The following is a 27,112-nucleotide window of genomic DNA, read 5'->3' as shown; positions in this document are numbered from 1 at the left end:
GAAGGAAATAGCGCAGCAAAGCGTGAGCGTCGCTCTCTTAAACTGTCGTAGCACAGTGCGCGGTGTAACAACAGGATTCACCGGCGCAGTTTGGTCTCATGATTGCTGGCGTTCGTCTCCACGAGATACGTCCAGAGCATGCCGTTCTACGAAGTGGAAGCGTTAATTTTTGCAGTTGTCGTCAAGTAGCGGGTGGACGCTCACCGTGTTTGTTGGAGGAGTGCGTGTGTCGTTATCCGGTGTCGTCTAGTGGCTAGGATACCTGGCTCTCACCCAGGAGGCCCGGGTTCGATTCCCGGTACCGGAAATCCACCATTTTGTTGCTCCTCTTAGGCGACTTGTCCCGACTTTGCTCGACTGACGCTACGCTGACGCTTGCAGAAAAGCACGTTAAGTATGAATGACGGCCACAAGTGACGGCGAGAGAGATGCGACACCTGTCCACCTGTGGTCAACAGACTTGGAGGACTGCAAGACACTGCCAGGGAGATGAATGCAGCTACCCACTCTGGTTAGTGTCCTAACAGCGCAGGCACGTTTCGTTTGCCCGTATACATATAATGGAGATCGCGTCTGACGCAGTGGGCTGAGCTTTGCTGTGTACCGGGCGGGTGCAGTCGCGAGAACTGCTTCCCCGGGCGCCTCCGCGGCCGTGATCGTCTAGTGGTTAGGACATTGCGTTGTGGCCGCAAAAACCCAGGTTCGAATCCTGGTCACGGCAATTTTGAAGGTTTTGCCTTGCTGTTGCTGCAATCATGATCGTCACCCAGTGTTTGAAATCACAATGCTCTCATCACTTTACACTCATGTTCCGCACGCCGCAGGTTGCACTACCATTTCATTATCAGCAACAAGAAATTCGGCCGCCCCAGGGCGTGGGTAGCTGCCTGAGAGGTTAAATATATAGTCGAAAGGGGCAGTTGTTTGAGGTGCGATGCATGAGCAGCGAGTCGCAGCACAACAGGAAACTGTGTCGTGCACTGTTTTCTAGAGACGCGGGGAACGCTGGCGCAGGTAGCGTGGCCGAGCGGTCTAAGGCGCTGGTTTAAGGCACCAGTCTCTTCGGAGGCGTGGGTTCGAATCCCACCGCTGCCAATTTTTACTTCTCGTTTTTGTGCCATTGCGCTGTGTTCTCGTGGGGTAGAACGCAGCTCCTGCGGCGGCCGCGTCGCGTAGGTAGCGTGGCCGAGCGGTCTAAGGCGCTGGTTTCAGGCACCAGTCTCTTCGGAGGCGTGGGTTCGAATCCCACCGCTGCCAATTTTTACTTCTCGTTTTTGTGCCATTGCGCTGTGTTCTCGTGGGGTAGAACGCAGCTCCTGCGGCGGCCGCGGCGCGTAGGTAGCGTGGCCGAGCGGTCTAAGGCGCTGGTTTCAGGCACCAGTCTCTTCGGAGGCGTGGGTTCGAATCCCACCGCTGCCAACGTTTTCTGTCTCGAAAACAGGAGCACTGATTTCCCGCGAAGGAAATAGCGCAGCAAAGCGTGAGCGTCGCTCTCTTAAACTGTCGTAGCACAGTGCGCGGTGTAACAACAGGATTCACCGGCGCAGTTTGGTCTCATGATTGCTGGCGTTCGTCTCCACGAGATACGTCCAGAGCATGCCGTTCTACGAAGTGGAAGCGTTAATTTTTGCAGTTGTCGTCAAGTAGCGGGTGGACGCTCACCGTGTTTGTTGGAGGAGTGCGTGTGTCGTTATCCGGTGTCGTCTAGTGGCTAGGATACCTGGCTCTCACCCAGGAGGCCCGGGTTCGATTCCCGGTACCGGAAATCCACCATTTTGTTGCTCCTCTTAGGCGACTTGTCCCGACTTTGCTCGACTGACGCTTGCAGAAAAGCACGTTAAGTATGAATGACGGCCACAAGTGACGGCGAGAGAGATGCGACACCTGTCCACCTGTGGTCAACAGACTTGGAGGACTGCAAGACACTGCCAGGGAGATGAATGCAGCTACCCACTCTGGTTAGTGTCCTAACAGCGCAGGCACGTTTCGTTTGCCCGTATACATATAATGGAGATCGCGTCTGACGCAGTGGGCTGAGCTTTGCTGTGTACCGGGCGGGTGCAGTCGCGAGAACTGCTTCCCCGGGCGCCTCCGCGGCCGTGATCGTCTAGTGGTTAGGACATTGCGTTGTGGCCGCAAAAACCCAGGTTCGAATCCTGGTCACGGCAATTTTGAAGGTTTTGCCTTGCTGTTGCTGCAATCATGATCGTCACCCAGTGTTTGAAATCACAATGCTCTCATCACTTTACACTCATGTTCCGCACGCCGCAGGTTGCACTACCATTTCATTATCAGCAACAAGAAATTCGGCCGCCCCAGGGCGTGGGTAGCTGCCTGAGAGGTTAAATCTATAGTCGAAAGGGGCAGTTGTTTGAGGTGCGATGCATGAGCAGCGAGTCGCAGCACAACAGGAAACTGTGTCGTGCACTGTTTTCTAGAGACGCGGGGAACGCTGGCGCAGGTAGCGTGGCCGAGCGGTCTAAGGCGCTGGTTTAAGGCACCAGTCTCTTCGGAGGCGTGGGTTCGAATCCCACCGCTGCCAATTTTTACTTCTCGTTTTTGTGCCATTGCGCTGTGTTCTCGTGGGGTCGAACGCAGCTCCTGCGGCGGCCGCGTCGCGTAGGTAGCGTGGCCGAGCGGTCTAAGGCGCTGGTTTCAGGCACCAGTCTCTTCGGAGGCGTGGGTTCGAATCCCACCGCTGCCAACGTTTTCTGTCTCGAAAACAGGAGCACTGATTTCCCGCGAAGGAAATAGCGCAGCAAAGCGTGAGCGTCGCTCTCTTAAACTGTCGTAGCACAGTGCGCGGTGTAACAACAGGATTCACCGGCGCAGTTTGGTCTCATGATTGCTGGCGTTCGTCTCCACGAGATACGTCCAGAGCATGCCGTTCTACGAAGTGGAAGCGTTAATTTTTGCAGTTGTCGTCAAGTAGCGGGTGGACGCTCACCGTGTTTGTTGGAGGAGTGCGTGTGTCGTTATCCGGTGTCGTCTAGTGGCTAGGATACCTGGCTCTCACCCAGGAGGCCCGGGTTCGATTCCCGGTACCGGAAATCCACCATTTTGTTGCTCCTCTTAGGCGACTTGTCCCGACTTTGCTCGACTGACGCTTGCAGAAAAGCACGTTAAGTATGAATGACGGCCACAAGTGACGGCGAGAGAGATGCGACACCTGTCCACCTGTGGTCAACAGACTTGGAGGACTGCAAGACACTGCCAGGGAGATGAATGCAGCTACCCACTCTGGTTAGTGTCCTAACAGCGCAGGCACGTTTCGTTTGCCCGTATACATATAATGGAGATCGCGTCTGACGCAGTGGGCTGAGCTTTGCTGTGTACCGGGCGGGTGCAGTCGCGAGAACTGCTTCCCCGGGCGCCTCCGCGGCCGTGATCGTCTAGTGGTTAGGACATTGCGTTGTGGCCGCAAAAACCCAGGTTCGAATCCTGGTCACGGCAATTTTGAAGGTTTTGCCTTGCTGTTGCTGCAATCATGATCGTCACCCAGTGTTTGAAATCACAATGCTCTCATCACTTTACACTCATGTTCCGCACGCCGCAGGTTGCACTACCATTTCATTATCAGCAACAAGAAATTCGGCCGCCCCAGGGCGTGGGTAGCTGCCTGAGAGGTTAAATCTATAGTCGAAAGGGGCAGTTGTTTGAGGTGCGATGCATGAGCAGCGAGTCGCAGCACAACAGGAAACTGTGTCGTGCACTGTTTTCTAGAGACGCGGGGAACGCTGGCGCAGGTAGCGTGGCCGAGCGGTCTAAGGCGCTGGTTTAAGGCACCAGTCTCTTCGGAGGCGTGGGTTCGAATCCCACCGCTGCCAATTTTTACTTCTCGTTTTTGTGCCATTGCGCTGTGTTCTCGTGGGGTAGAACGCAGCTCCTGCGGCGGCCGCGGCGCGTAGGTAGCGTGGCCGAGCGGTCTAAGGCGCTGGTTTCAGGCACCAGTCTCTTCGGAGGCGTGGGTTCGAATCCCACCGCTGCCAACGTTTTCTGTCTCGAAAACAGGAGCACTGATTTCCCGCGAAGGAAATAGCGCAGCAAAGCGTGAGCGTCGCTCTCTTAAACTGTCGTAGCACAGTGCGCGGTGTAACAACAGGATTCACCGGCGCAGTTTGGTCTCATGATTGCTGGCGTTCGTCTCCACGAGATACGTCCAGAGCATGCCGTTCTACGAAGTGGAAGCGTTAATTTTTGCAGTTGTCGTCAAGTAGCGGGTGGACGCTCACCGTGTTTGTTGGAGGAGTGCGTGTGTCGTTATCCGGTGTCGTCTAGTGGCTAGGATACCTGGCTCTCACCCAGGAGGCCCGGGTTCGATTCCCGGTACCGGAAATCCACCATTTTGTTGCTCCTCTTAGGCGACTTGTCCCGACTTTGCTCGACTGACGCTTGCAGAAAAGCACGTTAAGTATGAATGACGGCCACAAGTGACGGCGAGAGAGATGCGACACCTGTCCACCTGTGGTCAACAGACTTGGAGGACTGCAAGACACTGCCAGGGAGATGAATGCAGCTACCCACTCTGGTTAGTGTCCTAACAGCGCAGGCACGTTTCGTTTGCCCGTATACATATAATGGAGATCGCGTCTGACGCAGTGGGCTGAGCTTTGCTGTGTACCGGGCGGGTGCAGTCGCGAGAACTGCTTCCCCGGGCGCCTCCGCGGCCGTGATCGTCTAGTGGTTAGGACATTGCGTTGTGGCCGCAAAAACCCAGGTTCGAATCCTGGTCACGGCAATTTTGAAGGTTTTGCCTTGCTGTTGCTGCAATCATGATCGTCACCCAGTGTTTGAAATCACAATGCTCTCATCACTTTACACTCATGTTCCGCACGCCGCAGGTTGCACTACCATTTCATTATCAGCAACAAGAAATTCGGCCGCCCCAGGGCGTGGGTAGCTGCCTGAGAGGTTAAATCTATAGTCGAAAGGGGCAGTTGTTTGAGGTGCGATGCATGAGCAGCGAGTCGCAGCACAACAGGAAACTGTGTCGTGCACTGTTTTCTAGAGACGCGGGGAACGCTGGCGCAGGTAGCGTGGCCGAGCGGTCTAAGGCGCTGGTTTAAGGCACCAGTCTCTTCGGAGGCGTGGGTTCGAATCCCACCGCTGCCAATTTTTACTTCTCGTTTTTGTGCCATTGCGCTGTGTTCTCGTGGGGTAGAACGCAGCTCCTGCGGCGGCCGCGGCGCGTAGGTAGCGTGGCCGAGCGGTCTAAGGCGCTGGTTTCAGGCACCAGTCTCTTCGGAGGCGTGGGTTCGAATCCCACCGCTGCCAACGTTTTCTGTCTCGAAAACAGGAGCACTGATTTCCCGCGAAGGAAATAGCGCAGCAAAGCGTGAGCGTCGCTCTCTTAAACTGTCGTAGCACAGTGCGCGGTGTAACAACAGGATTCACCGGCGCAGTTTGGTCTCATGATTGCTGGCGTTCGTCTCCACGAGATACGTCCAGAGCATGCCGTTCTACGAAGTGGAAGCGTTAATTTTTGCAGTTGTCGTCAAGTAGCGGGTGGACGCTCACCGTGTTTGTTGGAGGAGTGCGTGTGTCGTTATCCGGTGTCGTCTAGTGGCTAGGATACCTGGCTCTCACCCAGGAGGCCCGGGTTCGATTCCCGGTACCGGAAATCCACCATTTTGTTGCTCCTCTTAGGCGACTTGTCCCGACTTTGCTCGACTGACGCTACGCTGACGCTTGCAGAAAAGCACGTTAAGTATGAATGACGGCCACAAGTGACGGCGAGAGAGATGCGACACCTGTCCACCTGTGGTCAACAGACTTGGAGGACTGCAAGACACTGCCAGGGAGATGAATGCAGCTACCCACTCTGGTTAGTGTCCTAACAGCGCAGGCACGTTTCGTTTGCCCGTATACATATAATGGAGATCGCGTCTGACGCAGTGGGCTGAGCTTTGCTGTGTACCGGGCGGGTGCAGTCGCGAGAACTGCTTCCCCGGGCGCCTCCGCGGCCGTGATCGTCTAGTGGTTAGGACATTGCGTTGTGGCCGCAAAAACCCAGGTTCGAATCCTGGTCACGGCAATTTTGAAGGTTTTGCCTTGCTGTTGCTGCAATCATGATCGTCACCCAGTGTTTGAAATCACAATGCTCTCATCACTTTACACTCATGTTCCGCACGCCGCAGGTTGCACTACCATTTCATTATCAGCAACAAGAAATTCGGCCGCCCCAGGGCGTGGGTAGCTGCCTGAGAGGTTAAATATATAGTCGAAAGGGGCAGTTGTTTGAGGTGCGATGCATGAGCAGCGAGTCGCAGCACAACAGGAAACTGTGTCGTGCACTGTTTTCTAGAGACGCGGGGAACGCTGGCGCAGGTAGCGTGGCCGAGCGGTCTAAGGCGCTGGTTTAAGGCACCAGTCTCTTCGGAGGCGTGGGTTCGAATCCCACCGCTGCCAATTTTTACTTCTCGTTTTTGTGCCATTGCGCTGTGTTCTCGTGGGGTAGAACGCAGCTCCTGCGGCGGCCGCGTCGCGTAGGTAGCGTGGCCGAGCGGTCTAAGGCGCTGGTTTCAGGCACCAGTCTCTTCGGAGGCGTGGGTTCGAATCCCACCGCTGCCAATTTTTACTTCTCGTTTTTGTGCCATTGCGCTGTGTTCTCGTGGGGTAGAACGCAGCTCCTGCGGCGGCCGCGGCGCGTAGGTAGCGTGGCCGAGCGGTCTAAGGCGCTGGTTTCAGGCACCAGTCTCTTCGGAGGCGTGGGTTCGAATCCCACCGCTGCCAACGTTTTCTGTCTCGAAAACAGGAGCACTGATTTCCCGCGAAGGAAATAGCGCAGCAAAGCGTGAGCGTCGCTCTCTTAAACTGTCGTAGCACAGTGCGCGGTGTAACAACAGGATTCACCGGCGCAGTTTGGTCTCATGATTGCTGGCGTTCGTCTCCACGAGATACGTCCAGAGCATGCCGTTCTACGAAGTGGAAGCGTTAATTTTTGCAGTTGTCGTCAAGTAGCGGGTGGACGCTCACCGTGTTTGTTGGAGGAGTGCGTGTGTCGTTATCCGGTGTCGTCTAGTGGCTAGGATACCTGGCTCTCACCCAGGAGGCCCGGGTTCGATTCCCGGTACCGGAAATCCACCATTTTGTTGCTCCTCTTAGGCGACTTGTCCCGACTTTGCTCGACTGACGCTACGCTGACGCTTGCAGAAAAGCACGTTAAGTATGAATGACGGCCACAAGTGACGGCGAGAGAGATGCGACACCTGTCCACCTGTGGTCAACAGACTTGGAGGACTGCAAGACACTGCCAGGGAGATGAATGCAGCTACCCACTCTGGTTAGTGTCCTAACAGCGCAGGCACGTTTCGTTTGCCCGTATACATATAATGGAGATCGCGTCTGACGCAGTGGGCTGAGCTTTGCTGTGTACCGGGCGGGTGCAGTCGCGAGAACTGCTTCCCCGGGCGCCTCCGCGGCCGTGATCGTCTAGTGGTTAGGACATTGCGTTGTGGCCGCAAAAACCCAGGTTCGAATCCTGGTCACGGCAATTTTGAAGGTTTTGCCTTGCTGTTGCTGCAATCATGATCGTCACCCAGTGTTTGAAATCACAATGCTCTCATCACTTTACACTCATGTTCCGCACGCCGCAGGTTGCACTACCATTTCATTATCAGCAACAAGAAATTCGGCCGCCCCAGGGCGTGGGTAGCTGCCTGAGAGGTTAAATATATAGTCGAAAGGGGCAGTTGTTTGAGGTGCGATGCATGAGCAGCGAGTCGCAGCACAACAGGAAACTGTGTCGTGCACTGTTTTCTAGAGACGCGGGGAACGCTGGCGCAGGTAGCGTGGCCGAGCGGTCTAAGGCGCTGGTTTAAGGCACCAGTCTCTTCGGAGGCGTGGGTTCGAATCCCACCGCTGCCAATTTTTACTTCTCGTTTTTGTGCCATTGCGCTGTGTTCTCGTGGGGTAGAACGCAGCTCCTGCGGCGGCCGCGTCGCGTAGGTAGCGTGGCCGAGCGGTCTAAGGCGCTGGTTTCAGGCACCAGTCTCTTCGGAGGCGTGGGTTCGAATCCCACCGCTGCCAATTTTTACTTCTCGTTTTTGTGCCATTGCGCTGTGTTCTCGTGGGGTAGAACGCAGCTCCTGCGGCGGCCGCGGCGCGTAGGTAGCGTGGCCGAGCGGTCTAAGGCGCTGGTTTCAGGCACCAGTCTCTTCGGAGGCGTGGGTTCGAATCCCACCGCTGCCAACGTTTTCTGTCTCGAAAACAGGAGCACTGATTTCCCGCGAAGGAAATAGCGCAGCAAAGCGTGAGCGTCGCTCTCTTAAACTGTCGTAGCACAGTGCGCGGTGTAACAACAGGATTCACCGGCGCAGTTTGGTCTCATGATTGCTGGCGTTCGTCTCCACGAGATACGTCCAGAGCATGCCGTTCTACGAAGTGGAAGCGTTAATTTTTGCAGTTGTCGTCAAGTAGCGGGTGGACGCTCACCGTGTTTGTTGGAGGAGTGCGTGTGTCGTTATCCGGTGTCGTCTAGTGGCTAGGATACCTGGCTCTCACCCAGGAGGCCCGGGTTCGATTCCCGGTACCGGAAATCCACCATTTTGTTGCTCCTCTTAGGCGACTTGTCCCGACTTTGCTCGACTGACGCTACGCTGACGCTTGCAGAAAAGCACGTTAAGTATGAATGACGGCCACAAGTGACGGCGAGAGAGATGCGACACCTGTCCACCTGTGGTCAACAGACTTGGAGGACTGCAAGACACTGCCAGGGAGATGAATGCAGCTACCCACTCTGGTTAGTGTCCTAACAGCGCAGGCACGTTTCGTTTGCCCGTATACATATAATGGAGATCGCGTCTGACGCAGTGGGCTGAGCTTTGCTGTGTACCGGGCGGGTGCAGTCGCGAGAACTGCTTCCCCGGGCGCCTCCGCGGCCGTGATCGTCTAGTGGTTAGGACATTGCGTTGTGGCCGCAAAAACCCAGGTTCGAATCCTGGTCACGGCAATTTTGAAGGTTTTGCCTTGCTGTTGCTGCAATCATGATCGTCACCCAGTGTTTGAAATCACAATGCTCTCATCACTTTACACTCATGTTCCGCACGCCGCAGGTTGCACTACCATTTCATTATCAGCAACAAGAAATTCGGCCGCCCCAGGGCGTGGGTAGCTGCCTGAGAGGTTAAATATATAGTCGAAAGGGGCAGTTGTTTGAGGTGCGATGCATGAGCAGCGAGTCGCAGCACAACAGGAAACTGTGTCGTGCACTGTTTTCTAGAGACGCGGGGAACGCTGGCGCAGGTAGCGTGGCCGAGCGGTCTAAGGCGCTGGTTTAAGGCACCAGTCTCTTCGGAGTCGTGGGCCCGAACACATCGCGCGCTCGCTCCGGCGTGTCGGGCGGTGTTTACGGGTGCTTCGTGGCGGCGGCGGCGGTTGATTCGCGGCGCGGTTTTTCATCTGTGCTGTACTTTTTCGTGAAGTGAGTACCATGGATCACGGTGATTCCGAGGATCGTCAGAATAACATTCAGTGCGCCTTTGATCGATCGGTAATTCGGCCGTCCGCTTTCGAAATTCATAAATGGCTTCGCGAGGATTTGAACTTAACGGACAGTGACGTTCTTGGTTTACAATTGGATTCTTTTTTGAACTCTCTGTTTTTGAAGCTGCCAACTCCCGAAATGTGTGACACTCTTGTAACGGTCAATGACGGTGTGCGCCAATTTAAGCACCTTGATGGTAGAATTAGTAATGTTGTGTTGTCTAATGCTGGTTTTGGTATACGGACAGTGCGTGTTTTCAATCTACCGTTTGAAATGAGGAACGAAACGATTTCTAGTGCTTTGACGCCTTATGGCACTGTTTTGTCGGTGTCAAAGGAAAAATGGTCAGCTGCTTATCTTTTTCAAGTGGATAACGGTATCCGTAGTGTAAAAATGATAGTGAAGAAACATATTCCTTCTTTTGTTTATATTAAAGGACAACGCGCTTTCATAACGTACAGCGGTCAGCCCCAGACGTGTTCTTTTTGCAATAGTACTGGTCATTTCCGGCAGGACTGTCCTGCGCGTAGGCGGCCGGTACAGCTGCCACGTGGCAGTAGTCAAGACGAGATGACGTGGGCAGCAGTCGCCATTGGTCCCACCCCCCGCGATGCGCGACGCGCTGAGGAAACCGCCGTACCGGCGGACGCTACTGACATGGACACCTCACCCTCTTTGCCATTACATAGCGTGGTGTCGGAAGTGACTGTTAGTTCTCTTTCGGAAAATGTGACTGCGTCGCAGGACGTTTCCGTTAGCGCGCCACACACTGTGTCAGCACCCGTTCCTGAACGTGTGCCATTCACAGAATCTACCCTCGTCGATGCCGCTGCGTTACGTACGGATTCATTGTCTGCTCTGGCTGTTGAGACGCCATCAGTCGTAGAATCCGCTACCTCAGTTAGCTCTGTGGCAGTATCGGACTCGGTCGCGGACGATGTGCCGCTGTCACGATCCGACCCCGCCCCTGTGTTCCCCACGCGTGCTGCGTCCGCGAGTGTGGCTCCTTCCGACCATGTTACTGGCCACCGCCTCGAGTTTTTTTCGTTTCCAGAGGCCCCCAAATCGCGACGCGAGCGGAACACTGCCGGCAGTTGCAACCCTCAACGTTTGCGCTGTGCCAGTACTTCTGGTCGATTGGAATCAGGTTTCTTTTCCGGACGGTTTCGCAGCCCGTCTCCGGTCCGTCGGGCCGTCGTGCCATCCCAGTCCCAACCGACACAGCAAGGTTCGCAGCGGACCCCGCAGCCTGTTGACGTTGCGTCCCGGCCGGCGTCGGCGTCGGGCCGTGGCCAGCAACGACACATTTCTCGCAGTCAGCCGGCAAAGAAAACCACCCCTGCCGACAGTAAGCGTGACGTGGCTGTTCGCCGGCTTAAAGATATTTTGAGCACGCAGGGTTCCGAAACGGACGTTGACTTGGCCATGGACGCTGTGCCGTCTGCTCCAATGCCTGTTAAACGGAAATCTGGCGACCCGCACCCTCGGCGCACTCATACGTCTGTGCGTGACCCTGGGTCGAAACCTTCCTTAGCTTCCTCCCCCACGGAGGTGTCCAGATCTCCAGCAGACGCGCCTATGGAGTTTGCAAGTGTGCCCACGCCCCCTCCTCCCTGTGACCGGCTGGATTGGTCGGCGGATGTGGAGGACCCGGATGACGGGACTTCAACCCGTGTATAACCTGTTTATTCTGCGACACACATTTTAACTTGTGATGCAGGTTTTCCTGTTATCTGTTTGTATCCTTTGTGTTTTTTTATCTCCGTATGGCGTCTGATCCACGTCGGTGGAACGTTGTTACTGTCAATGTAAACAAAATGCGTAGTCAGTACAAGGTGTCCGCCCTGCACGCTTTTTTACGTGCCAATAATTGTCATATCGCATTTCTACAAGAGGTTACGCGTGACGCCTTGTCGTTTTTTGCTACTTTTACAGATTTTATTGTTATTGATAACGTAGTGTCATTGGAAGGAACAGGCACGGTGATTTTAGTCCGTTCTGGTCATGACGTACAAGGTATTGACTGTTTGCCGGATGGGCGTGCTATTGCGTGTACTGTTAATGGTTTTGTTTTTGTTAATGTTTATGCCCCTTCTGGTAGCACGCCTGAAAGGAACAGATTTTACTCTCAGGACTTCTGTTATTTTCTTCACCGTAATCGGGACAACTTAGTTGTTGGGGGAGATTTTAATGCTGTTATAGACGACAGGGACCAGGAGCCTAGACCCAATAGGTGTCCGGGTCTTTCTGCTCTCGTTGATGGACTCCGGCTCCGAGATACGTGGCGTGTGATCCACCCTCACGCAACGGAGTTTACCTATTTTTATCCCACGGGCCATAGTCGTCTTGACAGGATTTATGTGTCGTCCCCGCTTGTAACTAATGTTTTAGAGGCAGAAGTTCATCCAGTTCTTTTTTCTGATCACTGTGGTTATGTATGTCGACTCATTTTATCTCTTCCCCGTATTCCTCGTCGGAAGACGTTGTGGAAGTTTAACTGTAGCCTTTTACGTGATGTACATTTTAATCGACAGTTTACCGTCATGTGGCGAAGCGTTTTGCAGGCCAAGCCTGCAGCACGCAGCACTCTTGAGTGGTGGGTGAAGGTTGCTAAGCCGGCTATACGGGTATTTTTAATTAATTTTAGCCGCGAAGCTGCACATTGGCGTCGTGAGACAGCGCGTTTTTATCAGAGTTGTCTGCGTGATCTCGCCCAGCGAGTTACAGCCCAGCCCGAACTTCTTCCTACTCTCAAGCAGTTTCAGGCCAAACTGTTCCACGAGCTGAGGCGGCAATGTGACGGCCCGGTTATTCGCAGTCAGCCGGTGGGTGTCGTGGACGGGGAGGCCTTATCTGTGTACCATCTAAATAGGGAGAGACGGAGGCGCGCGAAGTTACGCATTGATGCTTGGATCACACGTGACGGTACAAAAACCTCTGACGCGGGCAAAATTGAACGGGAAATTACTGAGCACTTTGCGTCTCTTTTCAACGATGTCGCTGTGATTCCTGGCGCGATGCGGAGGCTGTTGCAACAGACGCCAAATGTTTTGGGCCGCACCGATAGGGCTCATCTTAACGCAACCTTTACTCTTGATGAACTAAGAGAGGCTGTTCACGGTAGTCCGCGGGGGAAATCTCCCGGTGTAGATGGGATACCGGTAGAATTTTATCTCAAGTTTTTTAATGTTCTGAGTGATACTCTACTTGCAGTTGCCAATGACATTCAAAACGGCATTGATATACCGGCAGAATTTGAAGAGGGCTGTATTGCCCTCGTTCCGAAAACCACAGCTGTGCCGAGCATTGACAATGTCCGTCCTATAACTCTGTTAAACTCGGATTACAAAATTGTGGCACGGTGTGTCGCAATTAGGATGAAGCAAGTTCTGCCGAAAGTCCTCAGTGAAAATCAGACGTGCGCGGTAAGAGATCGGAATATCTTCGATGCTATTTTGGCATATAGAGACTGTATAGGATATGTCAAAAGCGCCAGGGTGCGGACTGCTGGGATTTTATTGGTAGATTTTAAAAATGCATTTGATCGCATCAGTCATTTTTATTTACAGAAAGTCATGACCAGGATGGGTTTCGGGCTGAAGTTTACAAGGCTGATTCAAAATTTTTTGCGCAATGCCACGTCACGCGTTAGCATTAATGGCCGCCTCAGTGATACGGTACAAATCAGGCGTTCTGTGCGTCAGGGCTGCCCTCTATCGATGGGGCTGTATGCCTTAGCTTTAGACCCTCTCCTTCGTTCCATTTGCCACGCGTGTCGGGGCATCAGAGTGGGTGACGAGCACCTAATCTGTAAAGCCTATGCTGATGATTTGGGGGTGTTTATTGAACAGCCGGGTGACATCGATAGGCTGTACAGTGCTCTGAAACAGTTTGAGACAGCGACTGGGGCGGTCGTAAGTACTACTAAGACGGCTCTACTCCCCCTCACGCCGCGCATGCGTGCTGTCCACCGTCACTGGTACTGTATTAAACAGCAATACAAAGTTCTGGGCATTGTCCTGACGGACGACATCCAACGGATGGCGGCGCTAAACTGGCGCACAACGCTTCATCAGATTCGTGCGCTGGCGAAAATTCACGCTGTCAGGAATCTGGCGCTTGGCGAAAAAGTTTTCCTCATCAATACCTGTGTACTTGCCAAAGCGTGGTACTTGGCCCAGATTCTGCCACTGCCGAAGAAACTTGAACGTGCCATCAAACACGCAGTCTACTGGCTGTTGTGGAAAGGTAATATTTTTAAGGTGTCCATGGACACGTGCACTTTGGGCGTGATGGAGGGGGGGCTGGGTTTGGTTGATCTCCACGCAAAGTGTGCGGCGTTGTTCTTTCGAAGGACTGCTGTGGTGGTTGAAAAAGGGCCTCGTAGTGTGACGGCGGTTCTGTTTGCCAAATATCGACCACATTCGGTGGCTGCTCCAGTTTTTGTTTCTGATATTCCTTATTCGGTAAATTATGTGCGCCACTTCTACCTTTATGGTAGTTACGTTGTTAGCAGCGATGTCAGTGGGCGCACGGTCAGTGATATCATACGAGCACTTCGCGGGACTCCATTGAAGAATAAATGGGAACGACGGCTGCCGCAGTACGACTGGACTACCGTGTGGAAAAATATTGCGTCTAAGGTTGTCCCGGCGGCAGTACGTGCGACGTGGTACAAATTAGTGAACCGTACAATTTCGACGAACTCAAAATTACAGTCCATTCATCTTATCCAATCCAGTGCTTGTGAAATGTGCGCTGAAGAGGACACTCTTGAACATCGCTTTGTGTGTCGCAAATTTAGCGTTGTTTGGGACACTGCACGTGATATGATACGCTTGATTAACAGACTGGCTACGCATCATGTGACCGCGATCGACGCCATAGTGCCGCAGTGTAAGGCTTACCCTGTCGCCAAACGTAATGCCACGATTTGGATTATTGGACACACCATTCATTCTATGTTTTCTCTCGGATTGACTGATAAACTGGACTTCCTTACTTACCTTTGGACTGAACATAATACCGAACGCGTTCGTGCGCCTTATCACGAGATTTTTTCCAATTTTTTGAATGCTGCTCTATCTCATGTATTCAACACGAGTTTGAATTATTCTTGACTATGATTCATTCCTTATATATAGTTTCCCTGTCCCGTCCATGACGTGAACAGATCTAGACAGGAACGTACCGTAACGAAATATATTGAATTGTATGTCTCCGTCATGTTGTGTATGTGTTTGCTCGACGAAATTTACTGTCGTGCGCACCTTGATGCTTTTGTAGTTCTCCGTTATCCTTTCGATTAATCATCGAGTGGCCGATGTTCTATTGTTTATTTATTTATTTATTTTTTCTTATAGCGGTGGACGCTTTTTGCTTTCCATTATTTTATTTAGTGGCATGGACCTCTCTTGCAGCATTGTCCTTTGTGTACTCTTATGCAGTTTCCTGTTGGTCTGTGCCTTGTCTAACTAATTGTTCCTTTTTATGTGCTCTCTTTGTGTCTTTTCATCCGTTTTTTTTTCTTTTCCTGCTGTGTGGCAATGACCGAGGTGGTCAATCGGCGTTTTTCAGTTTCAAGTTGGTTGATGTGGTGCTTTCCAGATATGGCTTTCAATGTCCCACGGGCAGAATTACTTTCCTTTGAAGTTCAGGTCCTTGTTTCTTTTTACTAGTATCTCTAGGGAAGTTCCTTTTTTTTCCTTTTTTTCTTGTATGTGTGCTGTTTGCTGCATATCAATACATTCCGTTGCATTACTTTGGAAGGCATTCTTTATTTTCATTTCGCATGTATGTTTTCACGTATTGGACCATCCGGGAGTACTACTTGCTCTTACGCAGGAATATCTGGATCAACGGGGGAACACTCACGTTCATTGTCATCGGGGGAGCTACATCAACCACTTGTACAGCCACCGAAGCTCGCCAAAGACGGCACTTATGGAGAGCGCAAGGCCGGGCTATAAGGGGAGTTGGGAGGCCCGTAAAAAAAAAAAAAAAAAAAAAAAAAAAAAAAAAAAAAAAAAAAAAAAAAAAACAAAAAAAAAAAAATAAAAAAAAAAAAAAAAAAAAAGCTGCCAACGTTTTCTGTCTCGAAAACAGGAGCACTGATTTCCCGCGAAGGAAATAGCGCAGCAAAGCGTGAGCGTCGCTCTCTTAAACTGTCGTAGCACAGTGCGCGGTGTAACAACAGGATTCACCGGCGCAGTTTGGTCTCATGATTGCTGGCGTTCGTCTCCACGAGATACGTCCAGAGCATGCCGTTCTACGAAGTGGAAGCGTTAATTTTTGCAGTTGTCGTCAAGTAGCGGGTGGACGCTCACCGTGTTTGTTGGAGGAGTGCGTGTGTCGTTATCCGGTGTCGTCTAGTGGCTAGGATACCTGGCTCTCACCCAGGAGGCCCGGGTTCGATTCCCGGTACCGGAAATCCACCATTTTGTTGCTCCTCTTAGGCGACTTGTCCCGACTTTGCTCGACTGACGCTTGCAGAAAAGCACGTTAAGTATGAATGACGGCCACAAGTGACGGCGAGAGAGATGCGACACCTGTCCACCTGTGGTCAACAGACTTGGAGGACTGCAAGACACTGCCAGGGAGATGAATGCAGCTACCCACTCTGGTTAGTGTCCTAACAGCGCAGGCACGTTTCGTTTGCCCGTATACATATAATGGAGATCGCGTCTGACGCAGTGGGCTGAGCTTTGCTGTGTACCGGGCGGGTGCAGTCGCGAGAACTGCTTCCCCGGGCGCCTCCGCGGCCGTGATCGTCTAGTGGTTAGGACATTGCGTTGTGGCCGCAAAAACCCAGGTTCGAATCCTGGTCACGGCAATTTTGAAGGTTTTGCCTTGCTGTTGCTGCAATCATGATCGTCACCCAGTGTTTGAAATCACAATGCTCTCATCACTTTACACTCATGTTCCGCACGCCGCAGGTTGCACTACCATTTCATTATCAGCAACAAGAAATTCGGCCGCCCCAGGGCGTGGGTAGCTGCCTGAGAGGTTAAATCTATAGTCGAAAGGGGCAGTTGTTTGAGGTGCGATGCATGAGCAGCGAGTCGCAGCACAACAGGAAACTGTGTCGTGCACTGTTTTCTAGAGACGCGGGGAACGCTGGCGCAGGTAGCGTGGCCGAGCGGTCTAAGGCGCTGGTTTAAGGCACCAGTCTCTTCGGAGGCGTGGGTTCGAATCCCACCGCTGCCAATTTTTACTTCTCGTTTTTGTGCCATTGCGCTGTGTTCTCGTGGGGTAGAACGCAGCTCCTGCGGCGGCCGCGTCGCGTAGGTAGCGTGGCCGAGCGGTCTAAGGCGCTGGTTTCAGGCACCAGTCTCTTCGGAGGCGTGGGTTCGAATCCCACCGCTGCCAATTTTTACTTCTCGTTTTTGTGCCATTGCGCTGTGTTCTCGTGGGGTAGAACGCAGCTCCTGCGGCGGCCGCGTCGCGTAGGTAGCGTGGCCGAGCGGTCTAAGGCGCTGGTTTCAGGCACCAGTCTCTTCGGAGGCGTGGGTTCGAATCCCACCGCTGCCAACGTTTTCTGTCTCGAAAACAGGAGCACTGATTTCCCGCGAAGGAAATAGCGCAGCAAAGCGTGAGCGTCGCTCTCTTAAACTGTCGTAGCACAGTGCGCGGTGTAACAACAGGATTCACCGGCGCAGTTTGGTCTCATGATTGCTGGCGTTCGTCTCCACGAGATACGTCCAGAGCATGCCGTTCTACGAAGTGGAAGCGTTAATTTTTGCAGTTGTCGTCAAGTAGCGGGTGGACGCTCACCGTGTTTGTTGGAGGAGTGCGTGTGTCGTTATCCGGTGTCGTCTAGTGGCTAGGATACCTGGCTCTCACCCAGGAGGCCCGGGTTCGATTCCCGGTACCGGAAATCCACCATTTTGTTGCTCCTCTTAGGCGACTTGTCCCGACTTTGCTCGACTGACGCTTGCAGAAAAGCACGTTAAGTATGAATGACGGCCACAAGTGACGGCGAGAGAGATGCGACACCTGTCCACCTGTGGTCAACAGACTTGGAGGACTGCAAGACACTGCCAGGGAGATGAATGCAGCTACCCACTCTGGTTAGTGTCCTAACAGCGCAGGCACGTTTCGTTTGCCCGTATACATATAATGGAGATCGCGTCTGACGCAGTGGGCTGAGCTTTGCTGTGTACCGGGCGGGTGCAGTCGCGAGAACTGCTTCCCCGGGCGCCTCCGCGGCCGTGATCGTCTAGTGGTTAGGACATTGCGTTGTGGCCGCAAAAACCCAGGTTCGAATCCTGGTCACGGCAATTTTGAAGGTTTTGCCTTGCTGTTGCTGCAATCATGATCGTCACCCAGTGTTTGAAATCACAATGCTCTCATCACTTTACACTCATGTTCCGCACGCCGCAGGTTGCACTACCATTTCATTATCAGCAACAAGAAATTCGGCCGCCCCAGGGCGTGGGTAGCTGCCTGAGAGGTTAAATCTATAGTCGAAAGGGGCAGTTGTTTGAGGTGCGATGCATGAGCAGCGAGTCGCAGCACAACAGGAAACTGTGTCGTGCACTGTTTTCTAGAGACGCGGGGAACGCTGGCGCAGGTAGCGTGGCCGAGCGGTCTAAGGCGCTGGTTTAAGGCACCAGTCTCTTCGGAGGCGTGGGTTCGAATCCCACCGCTGCCAATTTTTACTTCTCGTTTTTGTGCCATTGCGCTGTGTTCTCGTGGGGTCGAACGCAGCTCCTGCGGCGGCCGCGTCGCGTAGGTAGCGTGGCCGAGCGGTCTAAGGCGCTGGTTTCAGGCACCAGTCTCTTCGGAGGCGTGGGTTCGAATCCCACCGCTGCCAACGTTTTCTGTCTCGAAAACAGGAGCACTGATTTCCCGCGAAGGAAATAGCGCAGCAAAGCGTGAGCGTCGCTCTCTTAAACTGTCGTAGCACAGTGCGCGGTGTAACAACAGGATTCACCGGCGCAGTTTGGTCTCATGATTGCTGGCGTTCGTCTCCACGAGATACGTCCAGAGCATGCCGTTCTACGAAGTGGAAGCGTTAATTTTTGCAGTTGTCGTCAAGTAGCGGGTGGACGCTCACCGTGTTTGTTGGAGGAGTGCGTGTGTCGTTATCCGGTGTCGTCTAGTGGCTAGGATACCTGGCTCTCACCCAGGAGGCCCGGGTTCGATTCCCGGTACCGGAAATCCACCATTTTGTTGCTCCTCTTAGGCGACTTGTCCCGACTTTGCTCGACTGACGCTTGCAGAAAAGCACGTTAAGTATGAATGACGGCCACAAGTGACGGCGAGAGAGATGCGACACCTGTCCACCTGTGGTCAACAGACTTGGAGGACTGCAAGACACTGCCAGGGAGATGAATGCAGCTACCCACTCTGGTTAGTGTCCTAACAGCGCAGGCACGTTTCGTTTGCCCGTATACATATAATGGAGATCGCGTCTGACGCAGTGGGCTGAGCTTTGCTGTGTACCGGGCGGGTGCAGTCGCGAGAACTGCTTCCCCGGGCGCCTCCGCGGCCGTGATCGTCTAGTGGTTAGGACATTGCGTTGTGGCCGCAAAAACCCAGGTTCGAATCCTGGTCACGGCAATTTTGAAGGTTTTGCCTTGCTGTTGCTGCAATCATGATCGTCACCCAGTGTTTGAAATCACAATGCTCTCATCACTTTACACTCATGTTCCGCACGCCGCAGGTTGCACTACCATTTCATTATCAGCAACAAGAAATTCGGCCGCCCCAGGGCGTGGGTAGCTGCCTGAGAGGTTAAATCTATAGTCGAAAGGGGCAGTTGTTTGAGGTGCGATGCATGAGCAGCGAGTCGCAGCACAACAGGAAACTGTGTCGTGCACTGTTTTCTAGAGACGCGGGGAACGCTGGCGCAGGTAGCGTGGCCGAGCGGTCTAAGGCGCTGGTTTAAGGCACCAGTCTCTTCGGAGGCGTGGGTTCGAATCCCACCGCTGCCAATTTTTACTTCTCGTTTTTGTGCCATTGCGCTGTGTTCTCGTGGGGTAGAACGCAGCTCCTGCGGCGGCCGCGGCGCGTAGGTAGCGTGGCCGAGCGGTCTAAGGCGCTGGTTTCAGGCACCAGTCTCTTCGGAGGCGTGGGTTCGAATCCCACCGCTGCCAACGTTTTCTGTCTCGAAAACAGGAGCACTGATTTCCCGCGAAGGAAATAGCGCAGCAAAGCGTGAGCGTCGCTCTCTTAAACTGTCGTAGCACAGTGCGCGGTGTAACAACAGGATTCACCGGCGCAGTTTGGTCTCATGATTGCTGGCGTTCGTCTCCACGAGATACGTCCAGAGCATGCCGTTCTACGAAGTGGAAGCGTTAATTTTTGCAGTTGTCGTCAAGTAGCGGGTGGACGCTCACCGTGTTTGTTGGAGGAGTGCGTGTGTCGTTATCCGGTGTCGTCTAGTGGCTAGGATACCTGGCTCTCACCCAGGAGGCCCGGGTTCGATTCCCGGTACCGGAAATCCACCATTTTGTTGCTCCTCTTAGGCGACTTGTCCCGACTTTGCTCGACTGACGCTACGCTGACGCTTGCAGAAAAGCACGTTAAGTATGAATGACGGCCACAAGTGACGGCGAGAGAGATGCGACACCTGTCCACCTGTGGTCAACAGACTTGGAGGACTGCAAGACACTGCCAGGGAGATGAATGCAGCTACCCACTCTGGTTAGTGTCCTAACAGCGCAGGCACGTTTCGTTTGCCCGTATACATATAATGGAGATCGCGTCTGACGCAGTGGGCTGAGCTTTGCTGTGTACCGGGCGGGTGCAGTCGCGAGAACTGCTTCCCCGGGCGCCTCCGCGGCCGTGATCGTCTAGTGGTTAGGACATTGCGTTGTGGCCGCAAAAACCCAGGTTCGAATCCTGGTCACGGCAATTTTGAAGGTTTTGCCTTGCTGTTGCTGCAATCATGATCGTCACCCAGTGTTTGAAATCACAATGCTCTCATCACTTTACACTCATGTTCCGCACGCCGCAGGTTGCACTACCATTTCATTATCAGCAACAAGAAATTCGGCCGCCCCAGGGCGTGGGTAGCTGCCTGAGAGGTTAAATATATAGTCGAAAGGGGCAGTTGTTTGAGGTGCGATGCATGAGCAGCGAGTCGCAGCACAACAGGAAACTGTGTCGTGCACTGTTTTCTAGAGACGCGGGGAACGCTGGCGCAGGTAGCGTGGCCGAGCGGTCTAAGGCGCTGGTTTAAGGCACCAGTCTCTTCGGAGGCGTGGGTTCGAATCCCACCGCTGCCAATTTTTACTTCTCGTTTTTGTGCCATTGCGCTGTGTTCTCGTGGGGTAGAACGCAGCTCCTGCGGCGGCCGCGTCGCGTAGGTAGCGTGGCCGAGCGGTCTAAGGCGCTGGTTTCAGGCACCAGTCTCTTCGGAGGCGTGGGTTCGAATCCCACCGCTGCCAATTTTTACTTCTCGTTTTTGTGCCATTGCGCTGTGTTCTCGTGGGGTAGAACGCAGCTCCTGCGGCGGCCGCGGCGCGTAGGTAGCGTGGCCGAGCGGTCTAAGGCGCTGGTTTCAGGCACCAGTCTCTTCGGAGGCGTGGGTTCGAATCCCACCGCTGCCAACGTTTTCTGTCTCGAAAACAGGAGCACTGATTTCCCGCGAAGGAAATAGCGCAGCAAAGCGTGAGCGTCGCTCTCTTAAACTGTCGTAGCACAGTGCGCGGTGTAACAACAGGATTCACCGGCGCAGTTTGGTCTCATGATTGCTGGCGTTCGTCTCCACGAGATACGTCCAGAGCATGCCGTTCTACGAAGTGGAAGCGTTAATTTTTGCAGTTGTCGTCAAGTAGCGGGTGGACGCTCACCGTGTTTGTTGGAGGAGTGCGTGTGTCGTTATCCGGTGTCGTCTAGTGGCTAGGATACCTGGCTCTCACCCAGGAGGCCCGGGTTCGATTCCCGGTACCGGAAATCCACCATTTTGTTGCTCCTCTTAGGCGACTTGTCCCGACTTTGCTCGACTGACGCTACGCTGACGCTTGCAGAAAAGCACGTTAAGTATGAATGACGGCCACAAGTGACGGCGAGAGAGATGCGACACCTGTCCACCTGTGGTCAACAGACTTGGAGGACTGCAAGACACTGCCAGGGAGATGAATGCAGCTACCCACTCTGGTTAGTGTCCTAACAGCGCAGGCACGTTTCGTTTGCCCGTATACATATAATGGAGATCGCGTCTGACGCAGTGGGCTGAGCTTTGCTGTGTACCGGGCGGGTGCAGTCGCGAGAACTGCTTCCCCGGGCGCCTCCGCGGCCGTGATCGTCTAGTGGTTAGGACATTGCGTTGTGGCCGCAAAAACCCAGGTTCGAATCCTGGTCACGGCAATTTTGAAGGTTTTGCCTTGCTGTTGCTGCAATCATGATCGTCACCCAGTGTTTGAAATCACAATGCTCTCATCACTTTACACTCATGTTCCGCACGCCGCAGGTTGCACTACCATTTCATTATCAGCAACAAGAAATTCGGCCGCCCCAGGGCGTGGGTAGCTGCCTGAGAGGTTAAATATATAGTCGAAAGGGGCAGTTGTTTGAGGTGCGATGCATGAGCAGCGAGTCGCAGCACAACAGGAAACTGTGTCGTGCACTGTTTTCTAGAGACGCGGGGAACGCTGGCGCAGGTAGCGTGGCCGAGCGGTCTAAGGCGCTGGTTTAAGGCACCAGTCTCTTCGGAGGCGTGGGTTCGAATCCCACCGCTGCCAATTTTTACTTCTCGTTTTTGTGCCATTGCGCTGTGTTCTCGTGGGGTAGAACGCAGCTCCTGCGGCGGCCGCGTCGCGTAGGTAGCGTGGCCGAGCGGTCTAAGGCGCTGGTTTCAGGCACCAGTCTCTTCGGAGGCGTGGGTTCGAATCCCACCGCTGCCAATTTTTACTTCTCGTTTTTGTGCCATTGCGCTGTGTTCTCGTGGGGTAGAACGCAGCTCCTGCGGCGGCCGCGTCGCGTAGGTAGCGTGGCCGAGCGGTCTAAGGCGCTGGTTTCAGGCACCAGTCTCTTCGGAGGCGTGGGTTCGAATCCCACCGCTGCCAACGTTTTCTGTCTCGAAAACAGGAGCACTGATTTCCCGCGAAGGAAATAGCGCAGCAAAGCGTGAGCGTCGCTCTCTTAAACTGTCGTAGCACAGTGCGCGGTGTAACAACAGGATTCACCGGCGCAGTTTGGTCTCATGATTGCTGGCGTTCGTCTCCACGAGATACGTCCAGAGCATGCCGTTCTACGAAGTGGAAGCGTTAATTTTTGCAGTTGTCGTCAAGTAGCGGGTGGACGCTCACCGTGTTTGTTGGAGGAGTGCGTGTGTCGTTATCCGGTGTCGTCTAGTGGCTAGGATACCTGGCTCTCACCCAGGAGGCCCGGGTTCGATTCCCGGTACCGGAAATCCACCATTTTGTTGCTCCTCTTAGGCGACTTGTCCCGACTTTGCTCGACTGACGCTTGCAGAAAAGCACGTTAAGTATGAATGACGGCCACAAGTGACGGCGAGAGAGATGCGACACCTGTCCACCTGTGGTCAACAGACTTGGAGGACTGCAAGACACTGCCAGGGAGATGAATGCAGCTACCCACTCTGGTTAGTGTCCTAACAGCGCAGGCACGTTTCGTTTGCCCGTATACATATAATGGAGATCGCGTCTGACGCAGTGGGCTGAGCTTTGCTGTGTACCGGGCGGGTGCAGTCGCGAGAACTGCTTCCCCGGGCGCCTCCGCGGCCGTGATCGTCTAGTGGTTAGGACATTGCGTTGTGGCCGCAAAAACCCAGGTTCGAATCCTGGTCACGGCAATTTTGAAGGTTTTGCCTTGCTGTTGCTGCAATCATGATCGTCACCCAGTGTTTGAAATCACAATGCTCTCATCACTTTACACTCATGTTCCGCACGCCGCAGGTTGCACTACCATTTCATTATCAGCAACAAGAAATTCGGCCGCCCCAGGGCGTGGGTAGCTGCCTGAGAGGTTAAATCTATAGTCGAAAGGGGCAGTTGTTTGAGGTGCGATGCATGAGCAGCGAGTCGCAGCACAACAGGAAACTGTGTCGTGCACTGTTTTCTAGAGACGCGGGGAACGCTGGCGCAGGTAGCGTGGCCGAGCGGTCTAAGGCGCTGGTTTAAGGCACCAGTCTCTTCGGAGCCGTGGGCCCGAACACATCGCGCGCTCGCTGCGGCGTGCCGGGCTGTGTTTACCTGCGGATCGCGGTCGGCGGTGTGTGCTTCGCGTCGCTGTTTCTTCTGTGATTTCATCTTTTTGTGAGTACCATGGATCTCGATAATTCAGAAAATCGTCAGAATAATATTCAGTGCGCGTTTGATAGATCCGTGCGTAGGCCTACGGCTTTCGAAATTCACCAGTGGATTAAAAACGACCTGCAATTGCCGAAAAGTGTAGTCCTCGGCGTTCAACTTGACGCGTTCCTTAATTCGTTGTTTCTTAAATTGTCCTCTTCTGATATGTGTGACACTTTAGTCAATGTTAATGGTGGTGTCCGTAAAATTAAGCACCTTGACGGTACTATTAGTGATGTTGTGCTGTCGAACGCGGGTTATGGTATCCGTACTGTACGCGTGTTTAACTTGCCATTCGAAGTGAGAAACGAAACTATTTCTCGTAGCTTACTTCCGTACGGTACAGTGCTTTCGGTTGTAAAAGAGAAATGGTCGTCCGCTTACTATTATGATGTTGAGAATGGTGTTCGTAGTGTCCGCATGATTGTCCGACAGCATATACCGTCCTTTGTTGTTGTTGCTGGCCATCGGGCCTTTATAACTTATAGCGGCCAGCCGGCGACCTGTTCTTTTTGTAATGGTACCGGACATTTTCGACAGGACTGTCCGAAACGTAGTCGCCCTGTGCAACTACCACGGACAGACGGTCAGGACGAGGTGACGTGGGCGGCGGTCGCGCTTGGCGCCTCCCCCGCACGTGCTAGTCGTGTGTCTGTTCCTGAAATTGTAGACGACGTTGTTGATATGGACGTTACACCTCCCGTTCTTGTTGCTGATGGCTCCCCGGCGTTGCCTGTGCTTTCTGTGCCTGTGCAAGTAGCGGCCCCCGTGCCTGCTCCGCCGGCTGTTGATGAACTTGGGCTACCGATTGTGTCTGACCCCGTACCGGCAGCTGTAACGCTGTCCGTATCGGAACCTGTTCCCGAGGCTGCTCCCTCTGTTGTACCTAAGAATGTGTCCGATGCTGCCACCGTTGTTGTTGACCGTGAGGAGCGTCTTGACGCCCCCGCGGAACCCAAACCGCGTAGGGAACGGCCGACTGAGAGGGCTGAGAACGTGACTCGCATTCGCAGCGCTAGCATTTCGGGTGTTTCTTCTCGTAAGGCGCGTACGCCGTCCCCGGTGGTGACTTGCGTCCCACCATACAAGTCCACCTCTAAACAGAAAAAGTTACAACGGGCCTCGCAGCGCGCAGTTGTTGACTCGCGGCAGGCGTCGGCTTCCGATCGCCGTCGGCAGCGGCCTGCCGCTTGCAGTCAGCCTGCGGCGTCCGTGAGTTCCGCGGAATCCAAGCGGGACGAGAAAGTTCGTCAGCTTAAGGTTCTGCTTACTCAAACGGAACCTGTCGTGGCAAGCGATATGGCGATGGACGTTGTTTCGAGCGTGTCGCCTGCACATTTGGCAGGCAAACGCAAATCGGACGACTCACATTGCCGTCGCATCCGGCCGCCCTCACAGGATTCTGGATCTGATTCTGCCGCCGGCGCTGGACCTGCCACGGCGGCTCCTTCCGGTGCCGCTGTTAGTATGGGCACGGACGTGGTTCCGCCCCCCGTATTTTCTAGTGAAAAGTGTGACTGGGCGGCGGAAGTGGAGGTGGAACACGGGACTGGCCCCGGTACGTGACGTGACTTTCTCATTGCTTGGCAGCGTGCATGCTTTCATCGTTGTTTAAGTCTCACAATGTTTTTGTGACGTTTCCTCGTCTGTGTTGTGTGACACTGGTCTGTTGCGCGTTTTAACCTTTATTGTCGCTCCCGAGTGGAGTTTTGGCAGCGCCACTGCACCCATCTTTGTGTACTTTTATTTGTTACGTATTTTAACTATGTCTGGTATTTCTACATGTGTCGGGTTTCCGCCGCTCGTTCGGAGGCACAATTAGTCGTTCTTGCCTTTCCCTTGAATCATTACGGATGCACGGGTGTTTTTCACGATGTGCACATTATTTTTAACAAGTTGTGTAATTTCGTTTGTGTCTGGGGTCTGCCACGCATTGCCTGTGTGTTTCCCCGTTACTCTCACTATCATGCGCTGTCTTAACGGTGCATGTGCTGCTTTTGTTGTGCGCAAATTTTTTTTCTCGCGTCTGATGAGTGACATCCGTTGCGGACATGTTTCACTGTGCCTGCCACTTCCTTGCGTCGTTTGGCGGCACATGTGCATGCACATTTGTGCGAACTTTTTTATTCGTCTTTAAATGTGTCTGGTATATGTTGTACGCGGGTGGAACTTTAGTCGTTGTGTAGCCGAGTGTCTACTCCTTGTGACACCGTTGCTTCCGCAGTTGTGCCCGTTTCTTTTCTTTTAATAATTATTGTTATTATCTCTTGTCTTTGTCTGTGTCTGTTGTGTGCCCCCCGTCGGAGGCAATGTCTCATCACTCGTGCCGACGACATGCATGGAATCGTATTGGCGGCGTACATGTACTTTTACTCTGTCAGTATCATTTATTATTCTACCTATGTCTCCTGTCTGCACCTGTTGGGGATGACTTTTACCGTTGTTGTCGATTTCATGCATCGTTTGGTAGCGCACATGACCTTTTGCTGTGCCACTTTATGCCTGTGATTTGCTTTGTGTCCGGCGTCGGCGGTTTGTTTTTTACCGATCCTGTCGCTCGACTGCGTCGTCCTCGCTGTGCCGGGGCACCTCTTCTTGTCTGTGCTTTCTGTCTGTGCTTCATTGTTGCTGTTTTCGCTATGCCTGGAGTTCGGTAGCCTGCAGTGGATCATTTTCGCCGTTCCTATTCACATGTTGCTTTGCTTGGTGGCGCCGTTGTGACCCTTATTGTGGACACTTCTTTCGTGTGTATTCTGCGTATGCTACCTGCCACCTGTCGGTATGTCATTTTTGCCGATCTTGTCCACAATTCGCGTTACCTTCGCGGCGCTACTGCTTCGCTTCTTGTGAATACTGCATTTGTTGTTCCTTGCGTTGTGTATGGTTCCTGACACGCGTCGGTGGCATATTCTTACGGTAAATGTTAACAAAATGCGTAGTCCGCATAAGGTCCTTGCTTTAAATACTCTTTTATGTGAAACCCGTTGCCATGTCGCCTTTTTGCAAGAAGTGACACGTGAGGCTCTGATGCTTCTGACCGATCTGTGTGACTACGTTATTGTGGATAATGTGGTGTCTGATGACGTCACCGGTACTGCTATATTAGTCTGTCCCGGCCTCAGTGTCACGAATATTGAGTGTCTACCTACTGGCCGCGCTATTGCGTGCACTATTGAAGGCGTCGTATTTGTTAATGTTTACGCTCCTTCCGGCAGCGACTACGCGGCGCGGCGGCTCTTTTATGGTCAGGAGTTGTGTGAGGTTTTGCACCGGAACTCCGCTCATTTAATTTTAGGCGGTGACTTTAATGCGGTCACTGATGATCGCGACCAGGAGCCGCGCCCCAACAAGTGTCAGGAACTAC

General features: G+C 53.4%; 1 protein-coding gene and 54 non-coding genes across 55 annotated transcripts; all 55 read left to right on the top strand.

Annotated features, from left to right (window-relative positions):
* The first annotated feature begins 235 nt into the window (after nt 1–235).
* Trnae-cuc (transfer RNA glutamic acid (anticodon CUC)) lies at nt 236–307 on the top strand. Its single transcript has one exon. It is a non-coding gene; the product is annotated as a tRNA-Glu (tRNA).
* Nucleotides 308–649: 342 nt separating this feature from the next.
* On the top strand, nt 650–721 carry Trnah-gug (transfer RNA histidin (anticodon GUG)). Its single transcript has one exon. It is a non-coding gene; the product is annotated as a tRNA-His (tRNA).
* A 292-nt stretch (nt 722–1,013) lies between these two features.
* Nucleotides 1,014–1,095, top strand: Trnal-aag (transfer RNA leucine (anticodon AAG)). The gene has a single exon. It is a non-coding gene; the product is annotated as a tRNA-Leu (tRNA).
* Nucleotides 1,096–1,175: 80 nt separating this feature from the next.
* Trnal-cag (transfer RNA leucine (anticodon CAG)) lies at nt 1,176–1,257 on the top strand. Its single transcript has one exon. It is a non-coding gene; the product is annotated as a tRNA-Leu (tRNA).
* Nucleotides 1,258–1,337: 80 nt separating this feature from the next.
* Nucleotides 1,338–1,419, top strand: Trnal-cag (transfer RNA leucine (anticodon CAG)). The gene has a single exon. It is a non-coding gene; the product is annotated as a tRNA-Leu (tRNA).
* A 274-nt stretch (nt 1,420–1,693) lies between these two features.
* Trnae-cuc (transfer RNA glutamic acid (anticodon CUC)) lies at nt 1,694–1,765 on the top strand. The gene has a single exon. It is a non-coding gene; the product is annotated as a tRNA-Glu (tRNA).
* Nucleotides 1,766–2,096: 331 nt separating this feature from the next.
* Trnah-gug (transfer RNA histidin (anticodon GUG)) lies at nt 2,097–2,168 on the top strand. The gene has a single exon. It is a non-coding gene; the product is annotated as a tRNA-His (tRNA).
* Nucleotides 2,169–2,460: 292 nt separating this feature from the next.
* Nucleotides 2,461–2,542, top strand: Trnal-aag (transfer RNA leucine (anticodon AAG)). The gene has a single exon. It is a non-coding gene; the product is annotated as a tRNA-Leu (tRNA).
* Nucleotides 2,543–2,622: 80 nt separating this feature from the next.
* On the top strand, nt 2,623–2,704 carry Trnal-cag (transfer RNA leucine (anticodon CAG)). Its single transcript has one exon. It is a non-coding gene; the product is annotated as a tRNA-Leu (tRNA).
* A 274-nt stretch (nt 2,705–2,978) lies between these two features.
* On the top strand, nt 2,979–3,050 carry Trnae-cuc (transfer RNA glutamic acid (anticodon CUC)). The gene has a single exon. It is a non-coding gene; the product is annotated as a tRNA-Glu (tRNA).
* A 331-nt stretch (nt 3,051–3,381) lies between these two features.
* Trnah-gug (transfer RNA histidin (anticodon GUG)) lies at nt 3,382–3,453 on the top strand. Its single transcript has one exon. It is a non-coding gene; the product is annotated as a tRNA-His (tRNA).
* Nucleotides 3,454–3,745: 292 nt separating this feature from the next.
* Nucleotides 3,746–3,827, top strand: Trnal-aag (transfer RNA leucine (anticodon AAG)). Its single transcript has one exon. It is a non-coding gene; the product is annotated as a tRNA-Leu (tRNA).
* Nucleotides 3,828–3,907: 80 nt separating this feature from the next.
* Trnal-cag (transfer RNA leucine (anticodon CAG)) lies at nt 3,908–3,989 on the top strand. Its single transcript has one exon. It is a non-coding gene; the product is annotated as a tRNA-Leu (tRNA).
* A 274-nt stretch (nt 3,990–4,263) lies between these two features.
* Trnae-cuc (transfer RNA glutamic acid (anticodon CUC)) lies at nt 4,264–4,335 on the top strand. The gene has a single exon. It is a non-coding gene; the product is annotated as a tRNA-Glu (tRNA).
* A 331-nt stretch (nt 4,336–4,666) lies between these two features.
* Trnah-gug (transfer RNA histidin (anticodon GUG)) lies at nt 4,667–4,738 on the top strand. The gene has a single exon. It is a non-coding gene; the product is annotated as a tRNA-His (tRNA).
* Nucleotides 4,739–5,030: 292 nt separating this feature from the next.
* Nucleotides 5,031–5,112, top strand: Trnal-aag (transfer RNA leucine (anticodon AAG)). Its single transcript has one exon. It is a non-coding gene; the product is annotated as a tRNA-Leu (tRNA).
* An 80-nt stretch (nt 5,113–5,192) lies between these two features.
* Trnal-cag (transfer RNA leucine (anticodon CAG)) lies at nt 5,193–5,274 on the top strand. Its single transcript has one exon. It is a non-coding gene; the product is annotated as a tRNA-Leu (tRNA).
* A 274-nt stretch (nt 5,275–5,548) lies between these two features.
* Trnae-cuc (transfer RNA glutamic acid (anticodon CUC)) lies at nt 5,549–5,620 on the top strand. Its single transcript has one exon. It is a non-coding gene; the product is annotated as a tRNA-Glu (tRNA).
* A 342-nt stretch (nt 5,621–5,962) lies between these two features.
* Trnah-gug (transfer RNA histidin (anticodon GUG)) lies at nt 5,963–6,034 on the top strand. Its single transcript has one exon. It is a non-coding gene; the product is annotated as a tRNA-His (tRNA).
* Nucleotides 6,035–6,326: 292 nt separating this feature from the next.
* Nucleotides 6,327–6,408, top strand: Trnal-aag (transfer RNA leucine (anticodon AAG)). Its single transcript has one exon. It is a non-coding gene; the product is annotated as a tRNA-Leu (tRNA).
* An 80-nt stretch (nt 6,409–6,488) lies between these two features.
* Nucleotides 6,489–6,570, top strand: Trnal-cag (transfer RNA leucine (anticodon CAG)). Its single transcript has one exon. It is a non-coding gene; the product is annotated as a tRNA-Leu (tRNA).
* Nucleotides 6,571–6,650: 80 nt separating this feature from the next.
* Trnal-cag (transfer RNA leucine (anticodon CAG)) lies at nt 6,651–6,732 on the top strand. The gene has a single exon. It is a non-coding gene; the product is annotated as a tRNA-Leu (tRNA).
* Nucleotides 6,733–7,006: 274 nt separating this feature from the next.
* Trnae-cuc (transfer RNA glutamic acid (anticodon CUC)) lies at nt 7,007–7,078 on the top strand. Its single transcript has one exon. It is a non-coding gene; the product is annotated as a tRNA-Glu (tRNA).
* Nucleotides 7,079–7,420: 342 nt separating this feature from the next.
* On the top strand, nt 7,421–7,492 carry Trnah-gug (transfer RNA histidin (anticodon GUG)). Its single transcript has one exon. It is a non-coding gene; the product is annotated as a tRNA-His (tRNA).
* Nucleotides 7,493–7,784: 292 nt separating this feature from the next.
* Nucleotides 7,785–7,866, top strand: Trnal-aag (transfer RNA leucine (anticodon AAG)). Its single transcript has one exon. It is a non-coding gene; the product is annotated as a tRNA-Leu (tRNA).
* Nucleotides 7,867–7,946: 80 nt separating this feature from the next.
* Nucleotides 7,947–8,028, top strand: Trnal-cag (transfer RNA leucine (anticodon CAG)). The gene has a single exon. It is a non-coding gene; the product is annotated as a tRNA-Leu (tRNA).
* An 80-nt stretch (nt 8,029–8,108) lies between these two features.
* On the top strand, nt 8,109–8,190 carry Trnal-cag (transfer RNA leucine (anticodon CAG)). The gene has a single exon. It is a non-coding gene; the product is annotated as a tRNA-Leu (tRNA).
* A 274-nt stretch (nt 8,191–8,464) lies between these two features.
* Trnae-cuc (transfer RNA glutamic acid (anticodon CUC)) lies at nt 8,465–8,536 on the top strand. Its single transcript has one exon. It is a non-coding gene; the product is annotated as a tRNA-Glu (tRNA).
* Nucleotides 8,537–8,878: 342 nt separating this feature from the next.
* On the top strand, nt 8,879–8,950 carry Trnah-gug (transfer RNA histidin (anticodon GUG)). Its single transcript has one exon. It is a non-coding gene; the product is annotated as a tRNA-His (tRNA).
* A 1,959-nt stretch (nt 8,951–10,909) lies between these two features.
* LOC126235441 (translation initiation factor IF-2-like) lies at nt 10,910–25,314 on the top strand. The gene is made up of 2 exons (XM_049944163.1): nt 10,910–11,158; nt 24,289–25,314. Exons 1-2 carry the CDS (start codon nt 10,910–10,912, stop codon nt 25,312–25,314), a joined length of 1,275 nt encoding a protein of 424 aa, XP_049800120.1.
* Nucleotides 15,842–15,913, top strand: Trnae-cuc (transfer RNA glutamic acid (anticodon CUC)). The gene has a single exon. It is a non-coding gene; the product is annotated as a tRNA-Glu (tRNA).
* Trnah-gug (transfer RNA histidin (anticodon GUG)) lies at nt 16,245–16,316 on the top strand. Its single transcript has one exon. It is a non-coding gene; the product is annotated as a tRNA-His (tRNA).
* Trnal-aag (transfer RNA leucine (anticodon AAG)) lies at nt 16,609–16,690 on the top strand. The gene has a single exon. It is a non-coding gene; the product is annotated as a tRNA-Leu (tRNA).
* On the top strand, nt 16,771–16,852 carry Trnal-cag (transfer RNA leucine (anticodon CAG)). The gene has a single exon. It is a non-coding gene; the product is annotated as a tRNA-Leu (tRNA).
* Trnal-cag (transfer RNA leucine (anticodon CAG)) lies at nt 16,933–17,014 on the top strand. The gene has a single exon. It is a non-coding gene; the product is annotated as a tRNA-Leu (tRNA).
* Trnae-cuc (transfer RNA glutamic acid (anticodon CUC)) lies at nt 17,289–17,360 on the top strand. Its single transcript has one exon. It is a non-coding gene; the product is annotated as a tRNA-Glu (tRNA).
* Nucleotides 17,692–17,763, top strand: Trnah-gug (transfer RNA histidin (anticodon GUG)). The gene has a single exon. It is a non-coding gene; the product is annotated as a tRNA-His (tRNA).
* On the top strand, nt 18,056–18,137 carry Trnal-aag (transfer RNA leucine (anticodon AAG)). The gene has a single exon. It is a non-coding gene; the product is annotated as a tRNA-Leu (tRNA).
* Trnal-cag (transfer RNA leucine (anticodon CAG)) lies at nt 18,218–18,299 on the top strand. The gene has a single exon. It is a non-coding gene; the product is annotated as a tRNA-Leu (tRNA).
* Trnae-cuc (transfer RNA glutamic acid (anticodon CUC)) lies at nt 18,574–18,645 on the top strand. Its single transcript has one exon. It is a non-coding gene; the product is annotated as a tRNA-Glu (tRNA).
* Trnah-gug (transfer RNA histidin (anticodon GUG)) lies at nt 18,977–19,048 on the top strand. The gene has a single exon. It is a non-coding gene; the product is annotated as a tRNA-His (tRNA).
* Nucleotides 19,341–19,422, top strand: Trnal-aag (transfer RNA leucine (anticodon AAG)). The gene has a single exon. It is a non-coding gene; the product is annotated as a tRNA-Leu (tRNA).
* Nucleotides 19,503–19,584, top strand: Trnal-cag (transfer RNA leucine (anticodon CAG)). Its single transcript has one exon. It is a non-coding gene; the product is annotated as a tRNA-Leu (tRNA).
* Nucleotides 19,859–19,930, top strand: Trnae-cuc (transfer RNA glutamic acid (anticodon CUC)). Its single transcript has one exon. It is a non-coding gene; the product is annotated as a tRNA-Glu (tRNA).
* Trnah-gug (transfer RNA histidin (anticodon GUG)) lies at nt 20,273–20,344 on the top strand. The gene has a single exon. It is a non-coding gene; the product is annotated as a tRNA-His (tRNA).
* Trnal-aag (transfer RNA leucine (anticodon AAG)) lies at nt 20,637–20,718 on the top strand. The gene has a single exon. It is a non-coding gene; the product is annotated as a tRNA-Leu (tRNA).
* On the top strand, nt 20,799–20,880 carry Trnal-cag (transfer RNA leucine (anticodon CAG)). The gene has a single exon. It is a non-coding gene; the product is annotated as a tRNA-Leu (tRNA).
* Nucleotides 20,961–21,042, top strand: Trnal-cag (transfer RNA leucine (anticodon CAG)). The gene has a single exon. It is a non-coding gene; the product is annotated as a tRNA-Leu (tRNA).
* Trnae-cuc (transfer RNA glutamic acid (anticodon CUC)) lies at nt 21,317–21,388 on the top strand. Its single transcript has one exon. It is a non-coding gene; the product is annotated as a tRNA-Glu (tRNA).
* Trnah-gug (transfer RNA histidin (anticodon GUG)) lies at nt 21,731–21,802 on the top strand. Its single transcript has one exon. It is a non-coding gene; the product is annotated as a tRNA-His (tRNA).
* Trnal-aag (transfer RNA leucine (anticodon AAG)) lies at nt 22,095–22,176 on the top strand. Its single transcript has one exon. It is a non-coding gene; the product is annotated as a tRNA-Leu (tRNA).
* Nucleotides 22,257–22,338, top strand: Trnal-cag (transfer RNA leucine (anticodon CAG)). Its single transcript has one exon. It is a non-coding gene; the product is annotated as a tRNA-Leu (tRNA).
* Trnal-cag (transfer RNA leucine (anticodon CAG)) lies at nt 22,419–22,500 on the top strand. The gene has a single exon. It is a non-coding gene; the product is annotated as a tRNA-Leu (tRNA).
* Trnae-cuc (transfer RNA glutamic acid (anticodon CUC)) lies at nt 22,775–22,846 on the top strand. The gene has a single exon. It is a non-coding gene; the product is annotated as a tRNA-Glu (tRNA).
* Nucleotides 23,178–23,249, top strand: Trnah-gug (transfer RNA histidin (anticodon GUG)). Its single transcript has one exon. It is a non-coding gene; the product is annotated as a tRNA-His (tRNA).
* Nucleotides 25,315–27,112: the final 1,798 nt, after the last annotated feature.

This window comes from Schistocerca nitens, chromosome 2 (assembly GCF_023898315.1).
Source record: "Schistocerca nitens isolate TAMUIC-IGC-003100 chromosome 2, iqSchNite1.1, whole genome shotgun sequence".
Classification (NCBI taxonomy): Eukaryota; Metazoa; Arthropoda; class Insecta; order Orthoptera; family Acrididae; genus Schistocerca; species Schistocerca nitens.
Note: the sequence above shows the minus strand (reverse complement) of the source record. Positions and strands in the feature narration are given on the sequence as shown.

Excerpts from the sequence above, each read along its gene's own strand:
- LOC126235441 (XM_049944163.1), top strand. The coding sequence starts at position 10,910 with ATGGACGCTGTGCCGTCTGCTCCAATGCCTGTTAAACGGAAATCTGGC. Across the intron at positions 11,159-24,288 it reads ATGACGGGACTTCAACCCGT|GACTGTCCGAAACGTAGTCG; the intron begins GTATAACCTGTT and ends CATTTTCGACAG.